The 13,599-nt window shown below is 40.1% G+C and overlaps 1 protein-coding gene across 1 annotated transcript in view; it reads left to right on the top strand.

Moving 5' to 3' along the window:
* The window catches only part of pdgfrb (platelet-derived growth factor receptor, beta polypeptide), a 29,619-nt gene that overhangs the window by 5,841 nt on the left and 10,179 nt on the right, over positions 1-13,599 (top strand). The window contains exons 2-14 of the mRNA XM_053324023.1: positions 5,219-5,288; positions 5,804-6,118; positions 6,268-6,525; positions 7,509-7,643; positions 7,732-7,733; positions 8,293-8,449; positions 9,302-9,482; positions 10,075-10,190; positions 10,357-10,480; positions 10,642-10,853; positions 11,264-11,358; positions 11,502-11,634; positions 12,729-12,833. Of these exons, the coding sequence (XP_053179998.1) occupies positions 5,240-5,288; positions 5,804-6,118; positions 6,268-6,525; positions 7,509-7,643; positions 7,732-7,733; positions 8,293-8,449; positions 9,302-9,482; positions 10,075-10,190; positions 10,357-10,480; positions 10,642-10,853; positions 11,264-11,358; positions 11,502-11,634; positions 12,729-12,833 (1,882 nt within the window). The 5' untranslated portion in view covers positions 5,219-5,239. The remainder of the gene's footprint in view (positions 1-5,218; positions 5,289-5,803; positions 6,119-6,267; positions 6,526-7,508; positions 7,644-7,731; positions 7,734-8,292; positions 8,450-9,301; positions 9,483-10,074; positions 10,191-10,356; positions 10,481-10,641; positions 10,854-11,263; positions 11,359-11,501; positions 11,635-12,728; positions 12,834-13,599) is intronic.

Below are 13,599 nucleotides of genomic sequence, written 5' to 3'. Positions count from 1 at the left end.
TTTATGGACCACAACTTTACTGTTTGGACTCTATCAGTAACAGCAGGCAGCTCTTTGCAAAAAAAGCTCTGATGAATCCACTGCACACTGCTTGCCCACCAGATGACAGACAAAGTTAGCAACTAGCTAACAAGCATACATGAACATTTAGCAACTAAAAATACCAAAAGAGATGGTTCTGTGCCAATGTTGTGTTTACAACTTGTTCTGCTGCCCCCAAGTGGTTAAAAATTCATAAAATCAAAGTTTTAAACTAATGTCGTGCGCCACCATGAGTAGAAACAAAACAAAAAGCTAGCTGTGTTGCAGTGATATTTTTACATAAGTGAATGTTAACATGCTAGAGGTCTAACTGTTTTCTGTCTTTTACAGTCTGAAATATGTATCATTATGATACAAACACAGGCTTCATAAACAGGCAGCACACCTACGCATTTCCTGCATACAGTATTCACATATTTAGACAGCGTGTTGGTGACATTTATGCTATCCCAGCTGAGGTTGCTTTCGACTCATGAGCCTGCAGTTCATCCATCATTATTACAGCTCTGCTAATGTACAGTATGCATATAAGTCATGTTGTGGGGCGGTGAGGCCGCCTGGGGTGGGAGCAGTGCATCGTGGGTCTGTTGCCGAGGGACCAGAAGGTTTCCCTCAGGGGGGTTTGTCTGTCCAAGACAAGTGATAAAAATGGACGTTTGTTTTAACAAAGACACACAGGGTCATTTTTTCCCACAGAGCTTGCCAAATTCATGCTGTTCAGAAATACGTCACGAAACCTTGACATCCTTCTAAAAACAGTTAAAAAACTTGGATGACGAATATGGCATGTACATTCATTCTGCATTGCAGCTATTCCAGTACATGATTTAGTACATGTCCTAAAAGAATTGGTCAGTGATAGTTCATAGTCATAGCTATAATTGTTTGCTTTGGAAAAAACTGACCACTAAATTGGAATTGTTTTTTTTGCAGATCACAGCTTCCTGTACACTTCAGCAGAGTAAACATCACTGTCTGTGATGTAAGGCTATGCATGCGCTCCTTCTGCTGTCCCACTCTGTCTGCTTTGATGTGGTGTTTCTTATAAGTTGTATCCCATATGTCTGCAAGCTCCCCTTGCTGTTTTTTCCACTGTCTGGTGCTGTGTGCAGTATTCTTGTGGTGTGCCGCTGGTTTGTCATGCTTTGTCATTGGCAATTTGCATGTTGATTTTTTTTTCTGTTTGTTTTTTTCTTTTTCTAAACTCTTCGTTCTTAGTTTTCATGCTTTCTGGTTGGGAGTTTACATCTTTTCTGTGCAGCTTGTTATTTAAAGGTATTTTCTTCTTTGTAGAAATTTCATTATGTGCAGTTGGCCGTCCACTCATTGTGGCATCTTTTGTCTCCGTCAGTTTCTGGTTAGTGGTGGAGGTGGTCTGCTATGTCACTGATGCATCACTGCTTTACACCCACACAAGACCAGAAATTTTCCCCATACAGGAAGTCAGAGCGCTACAGCTGCTCTTCGGGAGGCTTTTTGGACATCTTTCTTTTGTTATAAATTGCACTTTTTTACTTCTTGTTCCAAGTGCAATCTTCCCCCCCCCCTTGGGACTCTATGAGGCAAACAGAAAATGTGATTTGGAAAAAGCAGTTCCCACCTCAACACAGACTGCTTCATCATTGCCAGATGTTTGAATCAAACATGCAGCTACAGTGTATATATATAGATAATCCCAGAAGTAGGATTACAAACTGCTGAGGGACTTGAGTTTACGCATTTGAGCTGTATCCTGAAGCTGTGCGTGGGCTGCGTGCGTCCCGCTGAGGTCGATTTTAGCATTCATTCTCGTTACTGGTGACACTTTGAGTGCTGCAGGGTTGTTTATGAAAACCAGGAAGGGTCAATCAGCCACCAAATTCCCAGAATCGCTGAGAAAAACCATGGGATAACAGTTTATCCATCATGGTGATTACTGTGCCATCACTTACATAAACACTGGTTCTCTCTCAGACCTCCACGGTCATTGCAGGGATGGAATATCCCATTTCAAAGAAAAAAAAAGACAACAATAAACATCTGTGTTAGAATAATGTTTTTCAGATCCTTTAAGTCATCCTATAGACCCTCTACAATATCTTATGCTCAAGAACAACCTGATTTGATTTATGGATACTGTCAATGTTTCTTACTGTAAACTGTCTCAAACATCATGTTATTGTCTTCATGGTTTAAGCAGAAATCAGCTTTGTGTTTAAGGGGCCATGCTGCTACTAAGTGTTTTTAATAAGTGGGAAAGAAAGTCACTGCAATGCTGCCAAACCTTCTTGACAGATTCACTAGTGTCCTGACCCTTTTAATGCCTCATAACATGCTCTGTTCCCTATGTGCTCAAAGACTGGACCAGGACACAAGAACAGCTGTGTTTAAAACTACAATACATTTAATTGTCTCCTTACTTAAGAGGAGACACTTGAATCTTGGATGAATCTACTGCAGTAGCGTCCACTCTCTGAACTCTTTTTGAAGTGGTCTACTGGCTCCTTTGGCTCTCTGGTCCTAGTCAGCACATCCCATTTTAAGGGTCAGATTCCTTCAAAGTCCCCCACTGCCAATCTGTCAACATAAAATCTCATCATATTACAAAAACCAAACATTATTTTTCCGTCCCTTTCAAAGACCTAAAATAAGACTTGAATGCACCTATATTCTTGTTCAACAAGGAAGGTTTTATGGTGTTTGATCTCAGAAGTATTAATATCCTGCAGTAACCCTAATGTAGCTGTTGTTTTTAGCAAGAACAACATCAGCAGCCAGTCACAATAAGATATTTTAGTTCTCATACTGCCAAGTCTTTGGCGTCAACATGTTTGGTTGTTGTCTCTCAAAGCCATCATCAGTGACACTAAGGTTATTGGTACTCCTAAGTGTTGATGTATGTTTTCCTAGTAGATGGTCCCTCGTTGCTGGGGGCCCTCAGGGATGAGTGCGACCCCTCTGCTCACACCATCATCACCAGCAGGGTCCCAAGTGTATCAGCGGTCCTGGGAAAGTTCCAGAGAAGTACTGTGGGAACGTGAACTGTACAGTCACCAGCGACAAAAAAAAGAAGGGGGGAGAGATTTGTTTGTTTGTGTGTGTGTGTGTGTGTGTGTGTGTGTGTGTGTGTGTGTGTGTGTGTGAGTGAGAGAGTGAGAGAGTGAGAGAGAGAGAGAGAGAGAGTGTGTGTGGGTGAAGGAATGGGGGGTTGGGGTATAATATAGCGTGTGCCTGTGTGTACAGTATGTGCGCTTTAGCATATGCTGTCAGGCAGTGTGTGCCAATAAGGATGTGTATGAACTGTGACACAAAGAAAAAAAAAGTCCACCCCACTCTCTCTCTCTCTCACTTGCTTTCCATCTGTCTCTCCTTCACCTCTTTTTATTAGAACCAGGAGGCGGGGGAGGAAATGGACTAGTCATGTTTTTGGAGCAACTCAAGAACTCTTCGTTTTGGGAGCGGAAGTGCCGAAGGCAGTTAATTTAGAGAGACACTGTGTATCTGGTTTGAGTAACCAGCTTTGGGTTAGTCATAGAACTTCTTGAAACTGACCACCATTTCCAAACTAATCAGGTCATGAATCTCTTTAATTATCCATTAAAAGATAAATAACTTCAATAGAGTTTATGTTGTAGGTTCTGATCTTAAAGGTGATGCTGGCAAAGAAGTTCCACTAACAAAACTGAGTAATTTCAGATAACATGGAGAAATGTAATCTTAAAAACATGTCTTCAATTACATAATGTATAAACATAGTCCAAGTTCTTAAAATAGAGATTGTAAAATTGGATTGCATTATCAAGTAAAAACGCTAAATGGGGCAAGATTTCTCAAGATACATTTCACAATTTTTCCACTGGCTCTCCTCCTTCACTTCCTCCTCCACCCTCGCTCTTCCCAAGGCTCACTCTTCCGCCCTCTCCGTCTTTCCCACCCTCTTGCGTAGAGGCCTGTGATCCATCCTTAACTGTTTCCAGACGTCTGTGTGCTGCAGGCCTTAACCCCCATCCCAAACATAACAACAAACCACCCCTCCCCTCCTCAATCATTTTCTCTGGCTTCTGACTTTGCAGCAAAATTCAAACATTTGAAGTTCTTGACAAATGGTGCTTAATGTTGAGGATGTGGAGGATGATAAGCATCGGTCAACTTTGACCTTGATAGCTGTTGAATAAATTCTGAGAGGCTGATATCAGCTCAGAGTACAACTTGATATCCCATTAGTATTACCAAACCATTTCAACCTTTGAAAACCCTAAGTATACTTCTGCGTCAGTGGCTTATGCGAATGCCCTCATTTTCACTGTTGTTTACACCAAAACCAATTAATGGCTCAGCACGGTGCTAGAATAACTCGGACGCAGCATTGTTGCTAGTGAGTGTGTTCCAAAGCTGCACACAGTGACCCGTTTGTTAGTGGGCAGAATGCTGGTGAACCAGGAACAATAAGAGCCAGACATTGTCGCTCTGTCCTGGTGCAGCAAGGCATCAAATACCTCCAGAACGAGCTGCTTCTGCACCTTAGACTGTGTGCTGGCCAGAAACCATTAAAAAACAAGCTAAATACTTTGTCTTGTTACTGCTTGTGTGAGTAGAGCAGAGTTTGAAGTCATTTTCTGTGATTACAAACAGATTGCGCTGACATGCAACTCTCCCTTAACCTTGCCCCCATGAGGGCAAGGACCCATTCATCATGATATAAAGCCCAACTCATTTGGAGAGATATGCTGGTGTTGTGTGGTAATTGGGTTGAACACAAACTAGATGTTCATGCCGTTTTGTTCCTGAGTTTTACTAAATGTTTACATTCATCACAAAATTATATTTTCTGAAATATTATTCAAGACAATGTGTGAAGCAATATATCTCCAAAAAATCCCACTCAAAAATGTTTTCTGCTTATTGTTGCTTCACATGGTTGAGCTTCATGATGCAGATTGATGAATATGCAGAGCATAACACTAGAAGGGTGTTTTCAATTGTCTGTTGAGGTGGAAAGTTTCTCTGTGCTCACATATTATCTGAGTTTAAGATACAGTATGTTTCTATGAACATGTTTGGTGACATCAGAACTAGTTTGAAAGCCAGTCAAGGTCCCGCATGCATTTTCATTTAAAAACCACATCAGACGCACGTTATTATTCAGAATATTCTTATGTGACTTATAACATGTATTATTTGATCTGTTTGTGTGCAGAATTGTTTGAAGGCATCCACTATGAGGAGTGTCACCATCTGCACGCTCCATCTGGCCATCACAGTCACAGGTGAGAAATCAGTTTCAATAAATAAGCAAAGAAGGAAAATCTGTAACAGCACCACAGGTGGTTTTGCAGGGAAATCTGGAGTGTGATGCCAAATGTAGGTAGGCTATTCCACACAGAAAGAAAAGTAATATTGGCAAATAAGTTTTTTCCTTTTTATTACATGCCAATTTTCACTTTTTATGACTGAAAATAGAAATTGGTCAGTGAGGGGAAAATGTATTTCAAAATGTTTTATTTCCTTTACAGACAATACAGAACCTTCCATCTTGCCTGTAGATAACAAAACCTTGATGTAAAGGACAACTGATACATCCAAACTGACCTCTGTCATTTTAAATACATTTGTCACTGACAACGTGTCATTATCCTCCCGCTTACCCACTCCAGACAACTCATATCCTTCATCATTTAAAGAAAGAACAGGATCTGGCTTGTACTGTTGATGTAACCTCTGACCTCATGCTGCTGTCCTTTTGACCTCCAACCTGACCTCTTCCTTGTTGTGTCAACCACAGCTCTCCTGTATCTCTGCACTGAGTCATGTTGCTTGGAGATCTCACCTGGCAACACAACGCTCATCCTGGCTGAGGGCTCCCAACTCACTCTTACCTGCTCTGGCTCAGAAAAGACAACTTGGGAGTTTAAGAGGAGCGACGCGTCGACTTCTCTCAGGAAACAAGATGCATATGATGGTCACTATGACATCAAGCAAATCAGCACCACGTCTAGCGTTTTGAATGTATGGCAGTTGACGTGGAAGGACACAGGGGTTTATGAGTGCCTTGATGAAACCACTGATGAAACGAAGGAGGTAGCGGTTTTTGTCCCAAGTAAGACCTGGTTTACCCTTGATTCTGTGACATATTTTAAAGACTTAGTGGGTTTTGTCAGTTGGAAATGTTACAGTATCCCATTCACAAAACAGCCAAAATGGTTTATACAAAATGCAAAACAAATAAAAGCATGTTTCTGTCTGCAGATCCTGACGTGTGGTTCATTGGGAACGCTCATGGTATGGTGACAAAGACCAGTGAAGAGAGTACCATACCCTGTGTGGTCACTAACCCAGACATCAATGTCACCCTATATGACAGGGACACTGAACTCCCCGTCAAGGGGCAGTATGTTCCTACTGAAGGGTTTAAAGCACGGCTGGAGGACAGGACCTACGTGTGTCGTGGGGAGCTGAACGGAGAAGTTAGGGAGTCTGATGCTTTTAACGTCCTCAGTGTTGTTGGTAAGTGTTCAATTAGAGAAACAGATCTCCCTAATTTGTGCTGAAACGCCACCTAATATTTGCAGAACTCACACACACACACACGCTCACACACACACACACACACACACACAAACTGTTGATTGAACATTTGATCAAATATGCTTTGGTCTACCTACAACTCTCATTTGGAAGAGTTGCTATTGGAGGGTATGCAGGAGTTCTTTTAGTGAGGTGATAATAACCTAAATAATAGACATCTGGTCCCAAAGTTTGGCTAGCTAGCCTTAATCCTAACGACTAGGGTACCCACTTTTTGTCATATCCCACAGGTGCTTTATTCCATCATTACAATTTTTCATGAATTGGTGTATCAGTTTGTTTCTAAAGACTTCATATCAGTGTTTTCTGTTTCTGTATTAATTAGTGCTTTTTACTTACCAATGTATTGGGGATCTGGGGGACCCCAGTATAAAGCACCCAATTTCACCCATACATTTTTAATAGATGGAACAATTTATTGAGTTATCGTTTGCCGTGTGTCCTAATTTAAAATATCACACACAACTCTAGTCATGAGTCATTTCCCTAACTCTAACGTAAAAATGTAAAAATGTTGTGTTAAAAAAATGTTTTTTAAGATGACCGACTAATAATGTTTTGAGAAGATATAAGTTGACATTTTGCTATGATGGTTATTTTGTCACATTATTAAGATTCTTGTATGTTAAATATGTTGGCAGGATGAGGGTTAAAAACACACTGAACAGTGCAAAAGAAGAAATTTGAGGAACATTTTGTCCTTTTGTGGAGCTGTAAAGTTTTTGTTTACACAAGACAGCTACCAAGTTCAGCTTTGACTCATATTGTGGTGATTAGATATTATTATTATATGCATATTAATATTATTTTTGAACAATGTAATGATTGATTAGTAGTTAGGGAGTTGAATGATCACCACCTCCTCTTTCTTATCACCCCCACACTCTCTCTTCCCGTACCAGTCCCTGAGGCCATGGACGCCTACATTAATGCATCAAAGACCGTTCTGAAGAAGGGAGAACCGCTGACAGTAAACTGCACAGTGCCTGGAGTGGAGCTGGTGACTTTTTTCTGGGATATCCCCAACAGAGAGGTGAGTAGGAGTGGAGCAGAACAAGTGCTTTTGTTCAGCATTCCCTCCGTGATCATTCTCAAGACTCATGGCCGAGCCCAAATTGCATCAAGATGTAGAGACACACCTCAGTTTTTAATCCCCCTGTGAAATTCTACTCAGGACATATGGCGGTTGGTGTTGTGATAACTGGTTCTTAAATGTGGAAAAATAAAATGTGGGTTCATTTTTGAATCATTATGAAAATTCTCTCTGCAGGTAATCTTACACCACTCTGTTGCTCTGTTGTACTTTACTAAGGCGTTTGACCAAGGGACTACAGATAAATGGTCTTTTTACTCATGTATTACCATGTGTTTTATTAATTTGCACTGTCCCGTCTTAATTAAAATAAGGTAAACAAAAAAAAAGATATCAGCAAACTTTTGGCAAATTTCCTGACATTTTTACTGAAAATAGTGTTACTTAAGATGGAAGCTTCATCATGTTTAATTGTATCAATGAAATGTGATGAAGCTGCTGGATCAGCAACTGTGTGGTAGTATCTAGTGGAATATAAATGTAAACAAAAAAGCATCTTGTTTCATAAAGCCTCACTGTTCAGATGTTTGATCACTTGTACTTGATTAATACTAGGTGTGATATTAAAATGATTGTTTTCCTCTGTCTTTGAGGTTGAGCCGGAGACAGTTGTCTTGTCTGCCACAAACATGCGGTCCAGTATAATCTACCCAGTTGCCACAATAGCCAACAGTGGAAACTACATCTGCAGTGTCCATGAGGGGGTCCTAGATCTGACTGCCTCTACTAGCATCAACATCACTGTGCTTGGTAAGTCTCACACACACGCACACGCACACACACACACACACACACACACACACACAAAAACAAACTTCAGACAGGAGATTATTATTATGTTTTGCCCACAGAAAGAAGAGTGCTTATTATATAAACCTTTGAAAATGAAGGTGAGAGAAGCACATCTTTTGAAGGAAATGAAGATCAGTTTTATTTATTTCTGTTTGAAGTGTAGGGTTAGGGTTAGGGTTGCTCACTTTATTTATGCCATGAGTGAAAACTTGAAAAAATTAATCATCAAACTAGGGGGCACAGTACTCTACAGGTAACCAAATAGCATTTAAGTACATATTAACTTCAATCATTAACATATAAAATAACAATGTAATGCAAGCTCAGTAACATACAGTACATTCAGCATCTAAACAATTAAGCCATCTTACAGCAACTGAAGAGTCATGAGGATTCATCATACAGAGCTCTCCCTCCTTATTCTGTCTCCTGACAGCCATTGACGGTGTTTGGGTTTGTGAATGCTTATTCTATCTGCAGCGAGGTGTGCTATGTTTATGAAATCCTTGAATAGCTTGAACCGCCATGCTCCTTGCAGACAGGCAAGGACAGTTTAGTAGAGCCTTTTGGACGTCTCAGTGGAAAAGACACATATTATCTGGGCACAGAAGTTCAACAGTGAATAGCAGCACAGTCCACTGTGTCCAGTCTGGTGTCAAGTGAAATAAGATGTCACACAATAATAAAATGCTGCATGAATACTTGGTTGATTTAAGTTGTTTCATCCAAAATAAATAAGATACAGTGCAGAAGATCAAGTGTACGGTATGTACAGTATGTGGCTGACAATATGAACATTTGCCCCTTCAGAGCGAGGTTTTGTGGACATAAGGCCTGCTCAGCGACAAAACATTTCAGCCAAGGTGCAAGAGAATGTGGAGTTGAGAGTGGAGATTGAGGCCTACCCTCCCCCTCAGGTCAATTGGAGCAAAGACGGCACCATCATCAAGGGAGACAAAATCATCAGAACCAGACAAGACAATGAGATCAGGTGAGACTCATTAGCTGAGATTTAAAATACCCTACATACCATAAAGAAACTAATGACCATATACACTTTGATATATTTAAACAAGTAACACTGGACTTTTGTTTGGGTGACAGCCTCTGGAGGCGTCTAGCTCTTGTCAGTCATCACCAGATAAGGCTTTTGCAGAAAGAAACACAATGCTCTCCAGAGGGCAGGACTCCATCCTTCATCACATATGAACCATAAACACAAGATCCTGTCAGAAGTGACAAATATTTTTCAGGAAAAACAAAAACAGATCATGTTTTAGTTGGAGGACCAAGCACATAGTCCAGAAGCTAAAATTTTAATTTTCAAAATCATTAATCAGAAAACTTTATTGTCCACATGGCAACAGAACCATGCACATAAAGCAAAAATATACATGTAGCAAACAAATATAGATAGCATTAAAAATAGACACATATACACAAAGACCATGTAGAAAATCTGTAATTCTTTACTACAGACTTGATCATTTTACATATTATCAAAGATGCTGATTCACAGATAGAAAAACTAGCCTTCTTTCCACAAACACGCTAAACTTTTCTTCATTATTTCTTCCCCTCAGGCATGTCAGTATTCTCACTTTGGTGAGAGTGAGGACGGAGCAGAGAGGACTCTACACTGTTCTTGTCACCAACGGAGATGACACAAAGGAAGTGACCTTTGACCTGGAGGTGCAAGGTTAGGTTCTGTTCTAAGAAATGTAAAATTATTACAGCGTAGAGGCAGATGTAGTTCTTTTTGCCCACAGGACTCATTACTGGTCTTGAAACAGACAAATCAGGCACAGACTTTATTTTTATCCATGTCAGAAGTGATTAATGACTGTTGCACCCCCTGTGTGTAGTTCCCTCTCAGATTAAAGACCTGACTGACCACCACCTCCCAGGAAAGAGACACTTGGTGACCTGCTTAGCTGAGGGGGTCCCAACCCCGATCATACAGTGGTACAGCTGTGACAGCATGCTCAAGTAAGTCGCACCACCCCTTCATCAATGCTGAACCATCACACAGTGAACACTAGGGGGCTGACCATACATAGGAGTTTATTTTACTTTCAGATTCTGTGCATCTGCTTTGACTTTACACTATTACCAGTGATTCCACCTGCTGATCCCATGTCCTGCTGCAGGTGTAGCAACCAGACAGCGATATGGCACCCACTGACACCAGAGCCAGAGGTGCTGAACATCCAGACAAACGTCAGCTATAGTAAGACTCATAAAATCAGCCAGGTGCGGAGCCGCTTGACCTTCCACAAGCCCCAGCAGGTCACAGTTCGCTGTGAAACCAGCAATCAAGCAGGGCTCATTGACAGGAGAGACGTCAAACTGGTATCCAGCAGTAAGTGCCATTTTAGTCATCATCATGAAATCATGATAATAATTTTTAAGTAAAAGAAAGTAATTTAGACATGAGCTTGACAAACACTTGGTGGTCAAGCTTAAAGCCTTAGTTGTGAAGTTTCAGTTCTGAAAGTTTATATTTTATAAAACACACTCTGTAGCTTCCATCAAACAATAATACTGTCTATGTTGTTGCTGAGCTATAAACATCAGTCCTTACTCCTCTGTTGAACATATTTCTTTCTTCTAACTATAACATTCTCTAGTAAAGTATTGCCAAAGTGTAGTTTCATGCATGGTCAGAATTTGAGATAACTTGGTTAAATGTGGAGAAATATGCAGCATGTATATGCTAAATGAAAAGAAACAAATCCAGGGTAATGTTCTGTGTCCTCTTGCCTGTTGCAGCTCTGTTCTCCCAGGTGGCAGTATTGGCTGCAGTTCTAGCCTTAGTGGTCATCATCATCATGTCTATCATCATCCTCATCGCTGTGTGGAGGAAGGTAAGACAAACAGATTCATGTTAGCCTGTTTTCGAGTTTCTTTTTTTCATATTTTTTTATGTATGGTGAATGAAAATGTTGAAAATAATTTTCCTCTTATGTATGTGTGGGTTTTTTTTTCTTTCATTTGTCTGTGCTGTTAGAAACCTCGGTATGAGATCAGATGGAAGGTCATAGAGTCTGTGAGTCAGGACGGGCATGAGTACATCTACGTGGACCCCATCCACCTGCCCTATGACCTGGCCTGGGAAATGCCCAGAGACAACTTGGTTCTGGGTGAGTCCTCAGCCAGACAGAGCTGGCATTGGTCACACACTGATGCTAACAGGGGCCAGTGAAGCCCACTGAGACACTGTATATGATATTCTACAAATGAGCTAGACCTGACTCAAATGTGCTACTCGTAATATGCAATTAACAGAGAGTGCAGTCATTAGTCTAATCAAAAATATTGCCAGTTTTATATATACATAGAATAAATACAAAATGTGTGTGTGTGAAAAATATTTCATGCCAATTTTCTATGATAAATAAGGATTTATTTATTTTTTATTTTATTTTTTTTTTTTTACAAATATCCGGTGATCAGTTATCTGTAATTAGTTAATTAACAAACCTGTCAAATTAAAAAAAAGTACTTATAAATAACTAAATAACACAATTGATAAATATGTAAACTAACTTTTCTTTTTAGGGAATTTGAAAATACAGGTTTTGAAAGGAAAATATGAAGCTATAAATTAGAATAGATTTTGAAAAAGGAAATTAAAATCTTAAAAACTGAGTACAAATGTTTTGTTTAGTATGTTATTGATTGATTGGCTTTTATTGTTTTTCATCAATCCTTCTTTAAAAGGTCTAAGGTCCTTAAATATCAATGTAGCTTTTTACTTTGCTTTTTGCAACCTAGACAGATTTTTGATTAGTAGTCTTGTGCTCAGGCGAGAACAAACTGCCATCACCAGGTGACCTTAGTGCTGTGGGTGGTTTGGGTTGTCTGGGCGTACAGTAGTTGAGCCTGGAATACTAAATGAGGTTTGTTAAACCGTCTTCTTGGCTGTATTCCCACCACATTTACAAAGCTCTTTTTAAGCTTTTGTCTCTGATGACATGTTGTTGGTAGTCAGCTGCTCTTTACAAAGCTTCCCAAACCCACTCAGGACTACCATATGACGACACCTTTGTAAAAAGGATCTGGACTGTCATATATAACCTGCTTCAAATCAGTTTATAAGCTCACCTTTAATGAGAAAACAATAAAAATGTGTTCAGAGTAATATTTATTGAACAGAAATGTTCTCCCTTCCATTTCAGGTCTAATGTGTGCTCTATTCAGACTTTGTCTTACTGAGCCCTTCTTTGTGTTTCAGGTCGCACTCTTGGATCGGGAGCCTTTGGCAGGGTGGTCGAAGCAACTGCATATGGTCTCACCCATTCCCAGTCCAGTACAAAAGTGGCAGTGAAAATGCTGAAATGTAAGACATACAACGCAAAAGCACAGTAGAAAGACATGTGTGAACAATGCAGAGACCACAGTTGAGTCTCCTGCATAGCTGTCAAATATTGTGACACCAGTGCCATATTCCTGCGAGAACAGAGAGAGCAGCACCCAGCTGAGATTTAGTCTGGTTGCCAGCCTGGTTTGGGTTTCAGCCAACAGGTCATTGAGCAGTTTGGCAAGGTTTCAGTGTGTCCTGTTCTCCATATGTTTAGGTCTCCTGTTCTCATACCGCCTCACTTTAAAGCGAATATATTATGCTTTTCCTTATTTTAAATCACATATATAATGTTACAATGTCAGATATTTATATTAAACATGGCAACATTGACAAATGACAAGATAAACTTCTGTAGAAGTAATCATTGTAACCAAAAAACACCATCTTCAGACTTTTGTGAATGCTCAGTTTTCCTCAGTTTCCAGCATTTTGCATTGTTTTGGGTTTTGTCAGGCTGAGCCATGACTCGAGTCAAGCTGGCACGCTGTGAGGGTTTTTCTATTACACAGCATTGCAATGTAAAATAAATAGTTTACCTGTTGGAGGTGTGCTGGTGTCAGATGCACTTTATCAAACATCATTATCACTGTGGCTGTTTCTGCTTGAACTATTCCTCCCTGTAATACTTCTAACTGATCCACTAAACAAACCTTCAAATCTTGTTGTTTCAACTGGTTTTTAGCATCTCTTTTAACAAATCTCTGCTAATTCGGTGAGGAATATGTTTAATTTCCTGTAAATG

Source organism: Scomber japonicus, chromosome 8, assembly GCF_027409825.1.
Source record: "Scomber japonicus isolate fScoJap1 chromosome 8, fScoJap1.pri, whole genome shotgun sequence".
Taxonomy (NCBI): domain Eukaryota; kingdom Metazoa; phylum Chordata; class Actinopteri; order Scombriformes; family Scombridae; genus Scomber; species Scomber japonicus.
Note: the sequence above shows the minus strand (reverse complement) of the source record. Positions and strands in the feature narration are given on the sequence as shown.